Source organism: Saccoglossus kowalevskii, chromosome 9 (assembly GCF_978046115.1).
Source record: "Saccoglossus kowalevskii chromosome 9, keSacKowa6.1, whole genome shotgun sequence".
NCBI classification, from domain to species: domain Eukaryota; kingdom Metazoa; phylum Hemichordata; class Enteropneusta; family Harrimaniidae; genus Saccoglossus; species Saccoglossus kowalevskii.
The window spans coordinates 33347247-33367648 of NC_140649.1; the positions used below are offsets into that span (position 1 = coordinate 33347247).

Sequence of the window (20402 nt, forward strand, 5' to 3'; positions counted from 1 at the left end):
TGTCACTAGTGAAATTGTCATAAATAGTAACCGCTGATACGGGGCGCAGACAAATTATCAATACTAAGTGAAGCCGATATCGCTGTTATATTTGAAAATAAAAATACAATAAAAACGAGCCGCAAGGGCGATACACAGTCCAAATTGACACAACATAAATACTAGTATACAAATCTCACTATGTCTCTTTCAAGCTATGACAGCCATGTGTGCATGTCTTGAAAAGAGCAGTTGCAACTATGGTAAATAATTAATTGTCAATGGCCGTATGTATCTAATATACAGATATACAGAACAGATATCAGGGGATTTAAACAACCTAGACATGGGAATTGGAGCCAATAATATGTCCAAGAATATAATAATGTTAAGGTAAGTTGTGATCGTAAACATTACACTGTAAAGGTCGTCACTCACCGACAAGATACGCCAATGTCGTTGTGATCCATATGATTTCCATTTTGCGACACTGATATCAACGCTCCATCAACGATGTGTAGCTGCAAACATTGGTGTATATGGGGTAGCGGCTACTACCCACAGCTTCCAAAAAGGTAAAAGCTGAAATACCGAACCAGTGTTTTATATTGCATGAGTAATCGGATAGCACACAACACGTCCAGTGAACAGCGGTAGAGTCTAGATATAATGCCACCGGTGTAACAGTTTGTTCGAAGACATCACAGAAAGCTACAGTCACATCAACAAAGCGCATTTTTGTAATTCGACACCAACAGTTAATGTGTATAAAATCGCACTATATATCCCCTGGCAAAAATGAAATGATCCTAGTTATATACTGCCATATACACAAGTACTCCCTATCTTTATGTGCATAGACACGTTTGATTACGTTTGATCCGCGATTCACTTAATATGCGTTATTCATGGTTGGGTTAATTTGAAATCGAATAATTGTACAACAGATTGATTATTAATTCGTATATATAAATATCTGGAATGTCTAATTCTACGTTAAATTACAGTACCTCAACTGTGATTAAATTAGTGATTTTTTTCAGTTTTATAGATGTGTCAATACGAAGGCTTTGTTGCAAAGGATGCACCGTGTGCTGAACAATTATATAACTTAAAATTAAAGAAGATACGTGCAATACTGCTGCTACTGGTCACTGATAGCATCAGACTCATGATCGGTAGACCCAAGTTCAAATCCTACCCCAGGATGAACATCAAAAAGGAGTGTGCCACAGACTCAATGGGAAGACCAATTCCACTGGCCGAGATTCTTTCACTAACGAATGCGAAGTTGACTGGACTCATAGCTTCCTAAAACACCTGCTGCCTTGCAGGGTATGCCTCTTCAGGCAAAAGGCTAGGCCCATGTCCAATAACAGTGGTTTGCGGCAGGAAGGGCATCCTGCAGTAAAAAAAAAACATGTCGAATAAAAATATGATGCGGAGATATTATCCTGGGAATAAAATCGTAGAAAAAGAAGAAGTCACACAACGCATTGAGTTACAGCTGGCTTGGTGTTTAGGAGTCTTTCAAATTGTACTACTTAATTTAGATTCCCGTCACATCTTTTTTGAAGCATACATAAGTGTATCCTGTTTTTAATACTCTTAGTCTCAAATTACCAGTCATTTGTGGTATAATGCGCCCTCAGGGTTCCTGAATACATATCGCTATCCCATACTTGGGTAACATTATTCGGACACTCACAAGCTATTAGTCTTCACTATCCTCGGGGCGGACATCCGGGCATTTTCACCGCCTGGCAACCCGCGGCGGTGAAAACAAAGGCCAAAAACTCGCAGAAAACAGTACTTTGGGATGATTGTTGAGCCTCCTCTGAACAGTGTAACAAGATTAGCCCTGCGTGTGTAACATATATAAATTTGCTTGTTCGGTATTACTTCAAAGTTGAGTTTGTGTTGTTTTCTCGAATTTTCACCGGCTCGACCGGCGTTCCACAGCAGCGCGCACAGAGCCCATAGAAATGCATGTACAGTTGTGCGCGTCGTAGCAACGTGGAACGTCTTGTGACGTAGCTCCACGCCCGAGGATACTCTTATACCATTGAATAAATTCAATTACACTTCATTCATTCAATAATGATGGATGAGCCAGAGACGCAGCAACTTTATTTACAGACGTGGATAGAGAAAGAAATTATTACATGACATGTTATACCAGGGTGGGCTGTTACTTGTTGTGATCTCCCCGTTATCCTATGTCCTTTACTTTATATTGTGGTAAATTCTCTGGAAACCTGTATCCGAAAGCAATGCAGCACATAGTACAGGGACAGACTAGACTGTTATCACGTAAGGGCAAAACCAAATGAACTTTAAAAAATAATATTTGAGTAATTGAACTTGAACGTCCGTGAGCTGCTGAGTTGCTGACTAGACTGACTAACTTCCTACTGCTTTCCGCTATTCCCTATCTGAATCCCCCACCCATCTCATCAATTACTGTCACCGTAACAATGAAGACAATATTGTCACTCTATACTATCAAACCAAGGGAAAAGATATTTCTATAAACTACTTGTGGGAAAGAATTTTCAAGTTGCCTCACACCATGAATTTTATAATATATGTGTCAACACCTTTAAATCGTTAGTAGTGCTGTACGCTTCGTTTTACACGTCATGGATCAACTGATTTTGGAAAGTGATGGCGATCATAAACGCGGTGTAAATATACTGCCTAATTCGCAAAACTACATTTTGTGATAAGGTATTGAGAGCATACTACCGGAAATGTCGTCACAAACACACTACAGCGTTGCCAGTCAATTCATGTCAAATGTCATTAAAGGTCACACAATTTTTGAGCTAGGGTCAAGTCTACACAAACACGCGCAACATTTCAGGTTAGCCACACAAGGAATTTAAATTGATTTTGCGCGTAATCAGAAGCAATAAACAAAAATACAACACTCAGAATGAGGAGATGCCAACCTGCGCTCATCTTTGCCAGCCAAGGACCATTTATTCGGCCGAAGCCTCAACATTAACCCTTGGCAGATTTCACCACGATTTACTGTATATGTCACACGCCCTCAAACTATTATAAGATTCACTTCGCCTTTTGCATCACCCAATCAGAACTAACGAAAGAAACTACACATTACTTGGTAAAATTAAAATGGCGGAATCAAATAAACGCGTTGCTAGCTTTTTCTCTGAACAAGCTTACTTATCATCAAAAGAAAGCGCTTAGTGCTGTATCTGAAGAAAATGACGTGTTTGTTGCAAACACGCACAGTCCCTCGACCGTGTTGCAACGAAGACCGAATCGGGTCGACGGATATGTTATCAGTTTTGACAGTTCTGTCAGTATACTAAAACAGTTTGCACAAATATTTAGACATTTCATCGTCCTCATTTACTTGCCAACAAGGAAATTTTGGAAACGTGTCAACGAATATAGACCTTTTGTTCTTTACTCCGGGTGAATCAGCGCAAAGCATACACGCCACCATTGTGATGAGCTCGGAACTGCGATTCGGACGATGACCTGCGCTAGGTTTCTTCAATATGTATATCAACACTCATAGACGCATTTTAGGTCTTATATACATGTACTATTACCTTGACATTTGACTTTAAAATTGAAGTCATAAATTGCCAAGTTCACCTTTAGCCTCGGATTGTTATCCTCTCCCACTTCTACTAGTGCTTGATGAAGTAGTTTTGGCAAGTCGTCCTTTAAATGTTGCTCTGTACATACAGGAAGAGGCCGGCCGGGGTAAACCTAAAACATAATTCCTAAAAATCAAGAAAAAATATTTTTCTGCATTTCATATACAGTAAGCTAGTACTGCAGAATGCCTCCCAATATTAATAATTAATATACTTTATTCATTTACCGTTAAATCACTGCTGGTTCCACGTATACACGTATTACTACCATTTCGTATGTCGGCTTGCATGGCTTACTTTGAAATCACTGTCATTTAAAACAATTGTTACACTTCCACTAGCTAACATACGTTCGAGGATTATCGCTATTATTGCCGCAGTTCACATTTAACGCGACAGTCATTTTGAACGGGAAACAATGCAACTGTATTGAGGCACTGCTATCATTTCGTATGTAACATCGACACGCCAGAATCTGGGATAACCCGAAGAACAAAAAGCCCTGGAACTAGTACATCGATGTGAAGATTTTTGAAAAAAACGACAACACACCGCCACTGTGTTTATTCCGGTCTGTTGTACCATGGGGGTTTATAGTTCCATGGTTGTACCCTTCGGCTGCAAGTCTTTGTTCTTGCCATAACAATTTTTTTTTCAAGAACTCCGTCGCTGAAATCTAATTTTCATTCGTGGTAGAATGACCGTTTTTCAAATACTATTTGTGTTAACAAATACTTAATGACTGTAAATACATGTTTTACTCAATGAAATAAAAACATTAAATGAATACTACCACCCCGGTGTTTTTTCACTGCTTGAATGACGTGTATGCGAATGGTGTGTTGTGTACATCGGCAATACAAAATACAGCGCCCCCAGCGGCGAATTTAAAATAAATAACCTCTAAACGAAATTTTCACGCATTTTAATTTTAGCACAGAGAGCCACCTCCGCGAATTACGCGAGAATTTAACTGCGCGAATAATTTCACGTTCCACAGTATTAATTTTCATTATTATTGGGTGTTGTTGGCTAAATATTTGATCTGACTTCGTGTCATTGTAAATATTTGTATATTGTCTTATTTTTTATAAGTCTGCTGATCCATGATTTTACACAATGTCTTTTGAGGCTTTAATTTTCGCCTCATAATATCTGTGGATATTTACTTTAAAATCAATACGTACGCTGAAGGCTAATATCTCAAAGAACATTTTTTGTCTAATATAGTATTTACCCTCCTTTATTATTTAATTGTTTTACATCCTATGTATATACGAATTTAATTACCACTGTGTTAGTGAATGCATATATTATGATGTTATTACGAGGATGGATCAAAGTATGCACGAAGACAGTACAGCGTGAGTATCTACCGACGCGATGGTGTACTGTCTGAGTGCAATCTTTGAGGTATGCTCGTAATAACCTTATTATTGTACATCTTTTCCTTTCAAAGATACATCATGGGAATGCCAAAATTCAAAAGGTTTAGAACATAATCAGCGAACTTCTTCAAGTTTGTGTGGAGTCCGGTCAAACCCTGGTGGCATTACGCGCATGATCATTCCATATTTAGAATTCGCATTTCCTAATATGGTAGGATGAAAATACTCCGTAAAATACCACAAAATTACGACACGCTGTATGTAACTTATGGCATTACGGTGACAGATGTAAAATAAGGCTTTATATGTTGACATAGAAAGCGACATTTAATAGTATGAAGCGGAATAATATACGACGTAATAATGTGTTAAGTTGGTGCCAGTCTCTCAATATTCATGAACTAACTTACATATTCATACATAAGCACTGATATTATCGTTTGTTTATTTAGTTCTTTGTCAATTATGTTAAAGGAAAGAAAACGATTGGCTTTGCTGTTCTGATTATCTGTGCTCTGTGGTTGTTAATCGCAGATTATGTTTGGTTCCAATTCAACCGATCAATTACCAAACATCAAAAAGTGTGAGTATAGCCTCGTTTGGAATTTTGAATACTTTTAATACGTCGTGTGAAAAGCATTACATTTCATCACTTACCTAAATAAGTTTTTCACAAGCCATTACATGATTATGTGAGACTGGTACATTTTTAACCTGTTAAAAATAGATCATGTTACTTTTGATTTTAAGGGACATATTCATAAGATTGCGTGGTGGCAGAGATATATTCGTAGATTGAAATAGAACTCTGCCTGGGAGATTAAACGTCACAACATCTCAAATAACCACATCAAAAAATCAACGACTATTTTATGATTGCTTAATAACATGAATTCTTAATTTTTTGGGTTATGTGCACCAACAGCAGTTCAAGGTTCAAGGACATTTCTGAACACGTGACAAAATAGCGTTTAAGTGTTGTTGGCTTCTGTAATCGTTTGGCACAATATAATCGATAGCAATTTAATTACTTAATATCATATTTATAAATACCATAATCATAGGTACTTGCATACAGATCAATATTAGTACCATAAAAAAACATCCCGGCTGGTTTAGGGTCGTCATGTTCTAGGTAATGCCTGGTAGTGTACACTTTTCCCTGAAAACAATTCAGTTTCAACGCAAGAAAATCACAGAACAAAAGCGCAGAAAATAGTTGAGGGGAATATTCACACATAAATAGAGTTCATCAATGGCGTGGTCAAATCTTTGATGGTGTACGTTGAGGGCGCTTATTCAGTAAATAACTCCAGAGTCATTTGTCAGCAAAACATGCCACATATGAAATATATATAGTTATGAATAACGAATTATTCTTATTCACTGTAGTAATGTGGAAATATATATTGCATTTTACAGGTGGAAACCTCATACTAAGCAGATTTATGGTGGTAACTACCCATTTAAAAAAAACTACAGCTCTGACAAACCATCACCTGGACAAGATCGACTATCCTGACCATGATGATCAATCACGCATTTGCAGACCAATACAAAAGTTCATTTTTGTCAAAACGACCAAGACAGCCGGATCCACAGTTGGTTCAATATTTTTACAATATATGATCACACACAATTTAGTAGCTACACTCCCGTCGTCTACATCTAAAACTGAAATAAGAATACTGAATGGCATGGTTATGATAAATATGTTTACATGTAATACGACAGTTCAAGATTATGACGGCTTAGCAAACCATCTGAGTTGGTACAATCACACAGCTTTACAGAGGTTGATTCCGAAATCTAAATTCATAACAATACTTCGTAATCCTTACACACAAATTCGATCTGCATTTTATTACTACAAGGCATATAACAAGCTTAACCTGCAGAATTATACTAACCCATTATTATAAATTAGAGAACAATGGCATGTCTCACCAATGGAGAAATGGGCAACTTGTGCGGCTTGGTTACACTAGGCTTGCATATGAAACCCATGACAACTTAACTGCAGTTAATCACAAAATAGAAGAACTTGACAATGAACTAGATCTAGTATTGATCACTGAATATCTGGATGAGTCTTTGGTAATCTTAAAAAAAATGATGTGTTGGGATAACAATGATGTCATGTATCATTCATCCAAAGTAAATAGTAAAACGTTACCACCAATCACAAACACACAAAATGCAATAATGTCACATGGAATGCAGCAGATATTATGTTATATCAACATTTCAACAAAACACAATGGAGAAAAATAGAAAACTACAATGGAAACTTCACAGAGGACCAGCGTGTTTTTCGTATGAATCAAAATAGTACGTACTTAAGAAGGAAATTAATTACAGAACAGCAGGAACGTTTTTGTGGAGCTGAAACAATTATGGAGTAACCGTGATAAGGGAAACAGGAAACTAGGATTATGTGAGGGTTAGGGGTGATCCATGGGAGTTGTGTCAAAATCACTGAGGTATTGATGGTACATTTGATATCATGTTGGTTGATCACCATTAGCCAAAAGCAGTCAGGAATGATTCAGCTAGGTTTGGTCAGGATCATCAACTGTCACTTGAAGACACTATCTAGAAATTTTGTTGGGGATGGTGATAATCATGATTTTGTTAGGATCTTGTATATACCATGAAATAAAGGTTTTCTCATTCATTTCACATTACTGCCTGGTTGTTTTTCTGAGATATGTTTATTATTTGTCCAGATGTGAAACTTTGTTATGAGTAAAAGTGTATTTGTACTTTTAATATCAGTGCAGATTTTATGATGCACATCGATAATTGGTTATTTTTTACTGTGCCGTTTTGGACTGGTGATGTTATGTTTTGACATACACAGTGCATTGTTTGCAGAACCTATCATTGCAGTTCTGTCAAGGCTATTACGCAGATACAGTGTGTGATGTTGTAAATATTTCTGAACTCACGACTGTCTTAGGCCGGGACATCACGATGCTATATTAATTCTTGAGAGCTCTGTAATCGTTGGGTTGGTGTGATAGGGTGTACCAATTATTTTCATGATTTATAATTCCGGCATTCTTCATTATTTTTTTTCAAACGTTCGAACGTTTTCTGTCTTGTCCAAAAACAATGCTTAATGATCGAGATCAGGAGATATCTCTGGAGCTCATGAACTATGATCAAAGAAATCAACTTTAGTTTTTTTTACATTTATTACAACAATGTCAGTAAGTCGGCTTTGGAGGTACAGCATTTAATTATTTAAGTGAAGAGACAATTTATATAGCGTGCATTGAATACTTTTTACAATGACACGTTGTGACAATTCAAACCAAACGTCACAAACAACGTTTATTATACCACGTTTTATTTTTGTAAACGTTTGTTCTTTTGTAAAGTATAATTGTTAGAGATAACTATACATAAACCGACATTGTCATAGCTACTTGCCTGTAAAATATAAACCAGGCCTTGCAACTTTGCTAATGCTGTGTAGCTTAAATCATGGTGAAAAATTGAAAAATTTGCTTAAAAGGTTCTTCGTTTAATGTCATACTGTACTTTAAATAAACATGAGTAAATGCCAAAAGCGTACAATACATCTTTTTTTTATTAATGTAAATTAATACACAGTCGATCACTGAATCTTTCAATTCTGTGCGTGGTATAATAAAGAAACGCGAAGCACACTAGCGAGTGATGTGTTCATGATAATACATTGCATAGACTAATTTTGGTTATTTTTGACCGATTCTAACACAACTCCGTCAATCATAAAGCACGTCATCTCGTGCAACATCACATCAATCCCACAATGCATTGGAATTGAGTATTGCGATATGGTATGTAGTCAGAACAATGTATGCAGAACAAAGTATAACGTTCCTATAATAAGAAAGAATATTTCAAAATTGTACTTGAATATATCACCGAATGATCAACGTAGAATATGGCATTGTAGACCGATCACGCTCTTTGGGTTTGCTATTTAGAAACAATCATCTGTATATTCATTCATTCATTCATTCATTCATTCATTCATCGGAATTATTTTTTTCCCACCATGTAACTACATACTATTAGGTGTTGTTATCTTGCATTACAGTGCAAGTCAGTGGGGATTTACATATTGTTTACGGACATCTATCTACGTATCAGGTAAGGTTTTATATAATTTAGAAGCATTATCCCGTGCGTTCAATATTAAGAAATTGTACATTTTGACCGCAAACTAACAGTACTATTTATTGGTTAAACTAGCGGCACCAAGTCAATCACCAAATATTTTCGGTTGCAAGAAAACCAGAAACGAATTAATAATTATCAATGTACAGTAAATAAGTTATCCATGTCAATTTAGAAGGAAATTTCAGTCGTAGTAATGCACAAAACAATGTCGAATTCTACTGCGGGCACTGCATTTACACCAAATCTTATGTTTGATTTGATGACTTATGAATATTTGGTCTAAATCCTTTTATTTGCACTTATCGTTCAGTTGATCTTTTGAAGCGGTATTGAATCGTTGTTACTGTGTTTTTATTTGAACGTATTTGGTATTGTTACATTGTTGTTGCATGTTCTAATGTCTTATGTTTGTGCGCTTACGTTTGTACTGTTGTGATTTGGGCCAATTTAAATATTATGACAATCAAGTTTAAAATGTTCACATTCAAAACCTATTATCTGGTGAGTTATTCTGAATCAGCGAAAATATTCACCTGAATTTAAAATAAAAATTACTATATATTGGTCTAGACAAACTAGATAATACTGTATTCACCATTATACACAAACTTTGTTGTTGAGGTAGTACTCTGTCTAGAACAGTATGAATGTAAATGTTGTAGTTTTAAAGATAAATACGATATAGTGAACATTTGGACATAATTTTACTGCTCTACCTAGAAGAGAGGCATTTTAGTAGAGTGATATTGTGCCCGTTTCTATCAATATTTATCACAATATTCAATTCAAGGACTATCATTTTCAAAATTTAATTCCAGCGTACTTGGTAATATCAATGATATAAAATCCATGCACAGTATATTACACTATCGGTGACTTAATCTTATTTCAAAATATAAAATTCACATTTACCATACCGTCAGACTAAAAAAACAATAACAGAAAATGAATGAATGTTACTCGAAAATACTTTTAAACATTTAGATATCTTCTGGAGTTGAAGAAACGTAATTATCATATATCCCACTTATTGTTGGCCCGATAATATTGATCATGCAATGCTCTCTACAATTCTGTCTGAAATAAGACGAGTTTATGAAGCGCTGTATGAGTCTGCATATAAAATACGATTAGTACATTTTCAGTGATTAAGTACAATTTGAAATTATGGTGGTAAGGAAGATTATTTACAACAAAATAGTGCATAAATCATCTATCTCCGAGGGGATTTCTCTTTCGTTGCACCGTTGTGTGGCGTTTCGATTTTTTAAATGACCTATTTACTATCCCCGTGAGTATGCAAATTATTGCAAGAGACGTGAGTGAATATGAATAACCAGTTATAGTGGGTATTTATGGTATTACCAGCTGACACCATTGAATGTATATATACATTACAGAGTTTTTGGTAATGCTGTGTCAGTTAATCCTGACAGTTAATTGGATTTCATCACAAATAACATGACATGAATGTGTAAAACAAGAGAATCGAGTTTGTTTAAGATTATGTGTTTATGAGGTATAAAACGCAGCTATCCCATAATTATCATTATTAAACAATTGAAAAATAGGATAAGATGTAGTCTTTCTCTGAACACAATTACTCACTAATATAATATATTTCAACGAAGGAAGTGATGTTAATTTATTCTGTTTGACTGTACAGCTAGTCTAATTGATAATAAAATATCCATGTTCGGTGAGAAAGGTGAAAATTAAAACAGTACTACATTGAAGCCAGGTGCAGTTAACACATGACCTTTCATGTTACAGCGCGATTGGTATTCATTCGGTTGCCATACATGAGATAGGAATCTGTAAATACATATTATCTTCTATTTCTATGATGAATCGCGGTAGCTGCATCTTCGTTCGACGAGACGATATTGTCAATCCGATAACCTACATGGACTTGTTATTAAGCGAATTATCCCATTTGCGTGCCAGGATTGTAATATTTTAAACTCTTCCGTCATGTTTTGTGGTTTAGTCTCGTCTTCATAATCCCACGCCTTTTCAGCAAAATACCCATAGTAGTGATGTGGCACGGGGTTGCCATGGGGATCAGTATGCAGAGGATAAAATCCATATACATTAACTTCATCACACATAGACAGTGCCGCAGCAATTGTTCTCATTCCAGACGACGGGTTTTTGGATAAAAGGCTGAAATGTAAAAAAAATCATAATACACATGGCTTATTATGTTGCACTGACAAATACTAGTGCTAAAGAAAGATCACTTGCAACGAATACACAATTCCTCGTTCGTGGCTAGTCCTGTAATAATTACTATTGCTATTGTCCTCATATCTCGATAAGTTACCGTGTACCGTGATCGGATGATACCGCACTTGGTAACTATATCATACGTCATTAGTAAATGTTAGTTCTAAATATGAGACAATTATGCAAGATTTACAAGGGACATGTTTGGAAATAAGTTCATAGAAAATTCAAATAATTTTAACCATGTTGCTCAGTTTTTGGCATATTGTCATTATGAATCATTAGACTAATTGGCAAGTGAATGTTTGATCGACACATCAAAATATTGATATAATAATACAGCGCAAAGTCATATATTCACACCTGTGACCGTGCACATCATGAACCGAAATCCACAGAACTTTCACAATCACCTGACAAAAAAAATATTGTTAGGTAACAAAATGATGAAATACACATATAGACAGACTCACCGTTGGAAATGGTTACCAAGGTTCCTATTCGAATACGCTGTTTGGTAAACAAGACCATAATTTGATTTTAAAAATGATAACACAGCACGTAGCTTCTCGCCAGTGAGTTTTTCCTTGGGATTAGGAAACCATAGAATGGAGTTATTGAAAAACTGCAGTAAACGAATTGAGTCTTTCAATGACACACGCAATAAAAAGTTCTGATTCTGTCCAATAAGGTGGTTGTATGCAATGTACATTTGCATACTACAGACAGTGGTAATGTTAGTCTTGTCACCTACGTCCTCCACGAAGTTCTTCACTTCCGGTATATTGCAACGGAAAACAAAGTCACTGGAGTTGATTTCCTCGCCACATTTGCTATTCAAAAGAATACCACCATTGCCAACAACTGCACATGTCTTCCGCCTTGGTAAAGTGTATGTCTGGTTATCGTTTTCCATCTTTATGTCTCCATCATTTAACGAAAAAGTGGGGAACGCCATGTTTTGTATTGCTAGCTTTTTCTTGTAAACCTTAATGGAGAGTGTGGTTGGCAATACTTGACGAATATGTTTTCTATTTAAGATAAGGAAACAATGCATTTATATTGACTGACCTCGATTACATGTCTCAAAGAAAACAAATATAATGCAGGTAATTCTTTATCTACTTTTATTAAGCGAGTGTATGTGATATGATACAAATTGGTCCTTCTCGTTATTACATATTAGACGTGCACTTTGATTTGCCTCGTATTTGTCGTACGAGTTTTATAGCAGAACAGAAAAGTATGTTTTACAGTTTTACATTAGAGACGCTAAAAAACTCGAATTAATACATGATTTGATAATAATATGTTTTGTGGTATGAATATCAACCGAGAGACGTGATCCAAAACACGACAATAGTTTTATCTGACACAAGTATGTTGTTGACTTGATTTTTTCTGGATAGAATATAGATATAAATACCTTGTTGGTGGTATCGGGTTACTGGTGTTATACTCCTTGTTGTACGGAGGCCGACTATGTACATTACTGTTATCGTACAGCACGTAGAAACATACTGCGGTAGTTAAGAATACGAAAAGGTTTATTTTTCTAAACAACAATGACGAAATCATTATTCCAAAATTGCAAAGAGTCAAGAGAAGTGTCAGCTGTCGAGAGATTATTTCACGTCAGTAAACGACAGTTTGTCGGAGGCCGGAGGCCGACTATGTACATTACTGTTATCGTACAGCACGTAAAAACATACTGCGGTAGTTAGGAATACGAAAAGGTTTATTTTTCTAAACAACAACGACGAAATCATTATTCCAAAATTGCAAAGAGTCAAGAGAAGTGTCAGCTGTCGAGAGATTATTTCACGTCAGTAAACGACAGCTTGTAATTAAAAATGCATTCATACATTTTAAACAAATTGATTCTATAAATAGACATATTCATAAAAACACACATATTTAGTTTGATATATTGGGATAGGAACTGTAAACATAAACATAAACAGAAGCGCTCACTCTTTATTAAATAGGATTATGTCGATATCACTGATTGTCATATTGGACAAACCCGATATGTTTTCAATATATAGTTGTTCATTTCATTTTGAAGAATATAGAAATGTGTCGCATGGTATTTGGTAAAAGCTTTATATCTTGCATATTTCTACAATTTCTCTACTTCAATTAAAATGGTGGGTATGGACCTGAAGTAAATTTACTTGATGGTTTTCAATTTTATTCAATAGAATACTAACACTTCATGTATTTATTCTAGTAGTCAGTTTCGTGATTTTCGTGCACATAATATAAAGAGGTCATTCGCGGGTAAAACCGGGGATAGCGTGTGACATTTTAAAAGCAATATTGATATCTTTCTTGCGCCACACTAAATACTGCTTTTTGTAACACCACAAGTTATGCCAGAATCTAGATTGAATAACAAACATAAGGATGGATAAAAATAAAAATAATGATAATAGATTGGCAAGAGAGACTATAAAATTGGTGAAACAATGCAATTATTTACTGGCTAAACGTTAGATTGGAACAGTTTCGATCAAGAGCAGAGAAACAATCAAATACAAAAAAAAATATTCATGTTTCTCATATAATTCATGTACTTTATTAATCTCAATGTCCCTTATAGAATAACATAACATCAATTGTATAAAAGTTTCTAAATAAATAACAATAATACAGCAATATATCTATGCAAAATGTGGTAAGAAAAATACTGGCCAATGTGTTTCTCAATACTAAATGCACTGTATTAATCTCAATATTTCTTATAGAATAATATAACATGAATTGTATAATATTTCTAAAAGAATATATAGTACAGCAACATATCAAAGCAAAACTTAGCAAGATAAATCTTAGCAAACGAGTTCCACAACCAGTACTACATGTATTTTAATAATCTTAAATTTTCCTTTGAAAAGGAAGGAAAACTACACTTTGTTCTGATTTATACATATAATAAAACAACATATCGGTTTAGTACACTTGACAGATCTTGGAGAGCATATTACTAACATCCACTTCTCATTACCAGCATTATAAATGTTTCCATTCTGTCCGCTTATTTCTACTATCTCCCCATTACCCCCATTGCACTTGGTAGATACACCATAATCGAAATTACCCGAGAACCATAATATATAATACCTAAGTTTGAGAGAAGTTAGATAAACACTGATAGAGTTAATTTACAACAAGAATACATTTTATTCCCTTGTCTTTAGTTTTTTTCTATTTTGGTGATATTGAAAATATATTGATAATGCATTTTTTAGGTGTTCATTTCTAGAATCTGCCGCTCTCCTGAGTACAAGTTGCAAATATTTGACATCAAACATGATAGTTGGTCGAAAACCTAGATTATACTACACATGTCAATGCTTTACGGTATTTTTCATCGATGTTTATACACCTCGTATTTAGCAATTTTGTCTCTATTTGTTTTGTATTACTATTTGTTCAATGAAGGCATGTATTAGTTTATCTAGATCATCGCTTTCAGATCCAAACACATTTCTTAAGGCTGACTGCAGATACAGATACTCCTGTACGGATTAGTGCTCATCAACAACTTTAAGTATATTGCTAATACCAAGTGAAAGTATATATTCTAATATGATTGACATACTTCTCGTATTTATTTGTTCAGAAGTCTCTATTGGCATGGACATATAACACTAAGATAAAAACTTTCCCTTTTCAAAATTGTGAAATTTCGTTTTGGGGGGAAGACCTGAAATAAAAACCGATTTTGAGTTTTTTGTTGAACTCAATATTAAAATATTTCATAATAAATTTTATTCCACATCAATCTGATTAAAATCTGATGTAGTGTACGGGCTTTAATTATTTTGGCTATAAACTTATTTTAATTTTATTTTTTATTACTTTTGTTATTAATGCCTTTTTATTTTATTATTTTACTTTGATTTTGATTTTTTTTAATTCCGCCCTACATACATCTGATCCGACGCCTACGTAAGTCCCGTTCAAATCTCGCGTAAGTAACAGCCAATCACAGGCCCCCTTTTATACAGGTTGTCGGTTGCTTACTTTTCAGTGTAGCGATACACTACGGGCAATCTTTCTGTACATTATATTTTGCCCACTTGAATAAACCATTAATAGAAAATTGCTAGTATATTTTTATTTACAAAAGAAATTCCACAGCATTTTACAATTTTTGTCATTACATTGAATATTTTGTTCACTTCCAACAAATGTGTACACTTCCTGATACATCTTCGCCAGCCAAGGTTCGTATATTCAGTCATCGCTTCAATTTTACATCAAACACTGAGCATAATTATCTAGAATGGAAGCAAAAAAATAAGTAAATCGTAATGATTAGAACACTGTAAACAGCTATAGTAAACAATGCAAATTTTAAATTGTATAACGGTCACCGGCCCACGGCATCGACGCAGAAAATTGGAGCAAAAAAAAATATTTCCTGATCAATTGCGATGTGTTCCAAATAAAAAAATATTTTATTCCAGTCCAAATCAGCTGAATTACTTTAATAAAGAGTTATTGTATAATGTACAAAATGTTGATACATTTTGATGAATATTTACAGCTACGGCTTCAATACCGTAGACGGTTTTGACCCGATCGTCAACAAAACATCCCCCGTCTCCAGGGCAAGCGACTGGAAAAAGACACCTGTGTTCGGTCGAACCGGTGGAAACAAAATCGTCACTCCCAGAATAACTACGCAAAATAACGATCTAAACTCGAACCATTCGAGCCACAATATAAACATAAAAAAATGACTTTCGTTGCATTTGACAATGATAAACTTACCGAAAAGCCGTGTTCTTCTCGGTCGCTAACATCGGTATAATCCGCCATTTTATTTGAGTGTGTTTGCCACCTGACTCTGCCCAGTGACGTCATCATGTGCGCTATAGAAGAAGGTCTGTGATTCGTTGACTAAAATCGTCGACAGTGGGTCTCGTTGAAATCTCGTTACATAGGCATCGGCTCAGATGTATGTAGGGCGGAATTTTAAAAAAATCACAAAATCAAAATCAAAGTAAAATAATAAAATAAAAAGGCATTAATAACAAAAGTAATAAAACATAAAATTAAAATAAGTTTATAGCCAAAATAATTAAAGCCCGTACACTACATCAGATTTTAATCAGATTGATTCCACATGCACACCACTACTAATTTTTTAAACATAATTCGTTATATTCTCGATATTTTTGCATTTCATTTGTCTTGAATTATCTTGAATTGTCTTGAAATATGACTTCACTTGGTAAAAATTTCACAATGTCGAAAACGGAAAGTATTTGTTTATACAAGAATTAACCACATTATTACTATTTCCACACTATACTAAAAATATATCTCATCAGTTAAAGTTTGCAACCTTACCTTTATAAAAGGCAATTTGTTTGGACTCTCAAGTTAGTACCCCGAGTATTATTACATCCATCAATCAGCAACCCGTGTACGACCAGGTAAATGTTATAGGCAACAGTTGGCTGCTCAGTGGAATTCATTTTGGATCAACTGATTTCTTTTTGACTATATGAGTTATACTGTTTCCGTGTGATTGTGTGTGTGTGTGTGTGTGTGTGTGTGTGTGTGTGTGTGTGTGTGTGTGTGTGTGTGTGTGTGTGTGTGTGTGTGTGTGTGTGTGTGTGTGTGTGTGTGTGTGTTAAAATCTGTTGCACCCACGTCTCAAACATATTCTTACCAGATAAAATACCTTGTTGGCAGGTGCAATCAATCGTGTCAGGAAGAAGGTAAACAGTATGAAGTAAATGAAGAATATTGTTGTTTTGAATAACATTTTAAAATCTCCAGAACGATTTTGCAAAAATGTTCATCAAAATTGTTACGTTCATTGTAATTAAAAAAACATGCTCGTTCCACGACTTTTTCAATGCACTGGATGGTTAGATTTTGCACAGTAAAGAAACTTGTGGCAGCATTTTCAGTTTGTATTTATTTTTATATTTCATTATTTGTTTTTGTAATTTTTCATTTATAGGAGTCGTCCATGTAAGTGGACAGTGGAAAAATGAACTACATATTTTTTAAACTGATAAAATTGTGTAAATTTGGTTATGGCTGTGTTCACTTATCATGTATAAGTTTTCGAACGCTTCATAATCTTCATAATTCTCAACTAATTAACTTTTATGTCAGCCATTATGTTAAGTATCATAAATTTGATAAATTCTATAAAAAAAAAGAATGTTGAATGTTATTATATGTATCTGACTGTAAAATTAAAAAAATAAGTCGTTTCCGTTTGGTGCGAAATATTGTAAGTACCTGAATATCTTACATTTTGTTCATGTTATTAAATATTATTCACTGAAAATATATGTTGTCGTATAGGAAATGACTTTTTGTAATGCTATATTTCTCATTTAAATAAATTGTTGCCATTATATATAAAAGACTCTTGGACTTCGGGAACGAGGTTCAGTGATAAATTATAATTAGTAAACATCTAAAAAACCTAAAATGCGAAATATCTCGAACAAAAAAACAATATAATTATGGCAAATTCCGGCAAAATAATCACCCGCCCTAACTGCCCACTTAAAGTGTCTGAACGTATTCAGACTAATATGTACGCCTTCGATTCGGATGAAAGCCAGAAAACACACACGAAAAATAAAATTTAAACAGTGATGACCCTGCAGTTGTGTTCGAGTCTCATTTCATAGTCGTTGTTTACTATATATTCCAATATATCCATCGGTTAAAGCTTCTCCCATCGATTTCATTAGTTGGAAATTATCTATTATACGTTTTAATTAATTTGACAATCGACACGGATTTGTAACTAACCGAATAATCCCATTTGCATGCCAGGATTGCAATAGTTTAAACTCTTCTGGCATATTTTGTAGCTTAGTCTCGTCCTTATAGTCCCACGCCTTTTCAGCAAAATACCCATAGTAGTGATGAGGCACGGGGTTGCCATGGGGATCGGTATGCAGAGGATAGAATCCATATACATTAACTTCATCACACATAGACAATGCAGCAGCAATTGTTCTCATTCCAGACGAGGGATTTTTCTTCAATAAACTGAAATGCGAGAAATTAATGATATGCACATGAAAATGGTCATCAAATACCTTGTAGCTATAACAACAATGCCCAGATAATAGTGACACATAGTATAGTCATGTACATTTCTGATTTCGCAATAACAAGTTTATTAACATTGCTTTAATGAAGATATTAACATAGGGCAAAATTCTGGAAATAATGTATCATTCAATGTATGCATAATATGCATATATGTATCAATAAAAATGACATTTCAATAATGCCGCCATAGTATCATTAGTATTGGCATAAATATAAGATATATATAAATAGCAAATCATAATATACCACGTCATGCATATCATTTATTAGTAAATGGTATCTCACCTTTGGAAATCTTCAGTCAGGTTCTTCTGTGTGTACGCTGTTTGATACACCAGACTATAGTTTGATTTTAAAAATTCTAACACAGTCCGCAACCTTTCAGCAGTAAGCTTTTCATTGGGATTGGGAAACCAGAGAATTGAGTTATTCAAAAACTGATATAAACTAATTGATTCTTGCAATGGCACGTGCGATAGAAAGTTTGGATTCTGTCCAATAAGGTGATTGTATGCGATGTACATTTGCATACTGCAGACTGTGGTAATGTTTGTCTTGTCGCCAACGTCTTTTGTGAAGTTCTGCACTTCCGGTATATTGCAACGAAAAACAAAATCATTGGAGTTGATTTCTTCACCACATTTGCTATTCAAAAGAATTCCACCATTGCCAACGACCGCACAGGTCTTTTGTCGAGGTATAGTATATGTTTGGTTGTCGTTATCTTTATTTGTGTCTTCATCTTCTATTGCAAAATTGTGAAACGTCAGGTTTTGTATGGCCACTCTTTTCTTGAAAACCGTTATATCGACTGTGGGAGGCAATAGTTGACGAATATGTTTTCTATATATAAAAATAAAGAAAACCGTTAAATGTACATGTAGTTAAACGTATTGCTGTTAAAGGGAGGTGGTGGTCGCCCAGCGCGTGTTCGAATTTCAAGTAAACAATCAATGTATTTAACACGCGTTGTGTGCGTTGCTATGAGTCTTATATCGAACAGGTCACGGCGCGACGACCACCGCCCTTTATAAATGTTCACGGTTCTACCTACTACTTTCCCACCCACTGTACTGATACACGCGTTGTATACGTGGTTGCAATGCAATATCGTATGATGCGCTTCAAACAAAACATGTATAAATAAACATTACATTGCGTTTTCGTCGAACAGTCTCTGTCGGCCAACGTGGTGTGCTCTATGAAGAAATGGGGAAATATCATGTTTGCCTGACACGTGAAATAACACACATTCGTACCTTGCACATGTATTAAAGACTATTAAACAACACATATACTATATGTAGTTCCGCCAATAGAATACTGAATGTGAATTCCTGTGCAGACCACTGGACGTACCACATTGCAACGACGTGTAATTCACTAATACAATTAATTAACTCTTTTACTCATGAACACAATACAACACAAAATATGATATATACCTTATTTGTGATGTTGAAGAACTGATGTTATGTTCCTGATTGTATGACTGCTGTTTTCCGTATAGCATGTAAATGAAAACTGTCGAAGTCATCAAAACAAGCAAGCGTATTTTTTTTAAAAACAATGACGAGAGCATATTGCACAAAATGTCAACAATTATGAATAGCGTAGGTAAGAGACGGCCTTCAAAAGATTAACTCCAGATATAATGATTAACTTGCATCAGTTGTCGTCAGCTTGCAGGATCAACACAGTGAATCGTTTGATAACTAATTAATTTGACAGCACACGCGACGGTTGAACAATAAAGGTAGCGAGATACTGGTAGTTTATTGGCAAGAGAAATGCCGATCTATAAATTGAAAGATTTTTTTTTTTTGATTTTTAACAAACCTTTATTTATCATGACATTGTTCAATAAAAATTACATGCTCTA

At 34.9% G+C, this 20402-nt stretch overlaps 2 protein-coding genes across 2 annotated transcripts; both read right to left on the reverse strand.

The window, feature by feature from the left end:
* Nucleotides 1-9965: 9965 nt before the first annotated feature.
* On the reverse strand, nucleotides 9966-13134 carry LOC144345439 (alpha-2,8-sialyltransferase 8B-like). Its single transcript, XM_078006873.2, has 3 exons — nucleotides 12837-13134; nucleotides 11884-12441; nucleotides 9966-11347 (listed from the first exon to the last, which is right to left on the reverse strand). Exons 1-3 carry the CDS (start codon nucleotides 12986-12988, stop codon nucleotides 11071-11073), a joined length of 987 nt encoding a protein of 328 aa, XP_077862999.2. The 5' UTR covers nucleotides 12989-13134; the 3' UTR covers nucleotides 9966-11070.
* Nucleotides 13135-15252: 2118 nt separating this feature from the next.
* LOC102802945 (alpha-2,8-sialyltransferase 8B-like) lies at nucleotides 15253-20074 on the reverse strand. The gene is made up of 4 exons (XM_085503422.1): nucleotides 19966-20074; nucleotides 18806-19363; nucleotides 16196-18454; nucleotides 15253-15699 (listed from the first exon to the last, which is right to left on the reverse strand). The coding sequence occupies exons 1-3, from the start codon at nucleotides 20055-20057 to the stop codon at nucleotides 18178-18180; spliced, it is 927 nt and encodes a 308-aa protein (XP_085359548.1). The 5' UTR covers nucleotides 20058-20074; the 3' UTR covers nucleotides 15253-15699; nucleotides 16196-18177.
* Nucleotides 20075-20402: the final 328 nt, after the last annotated feature.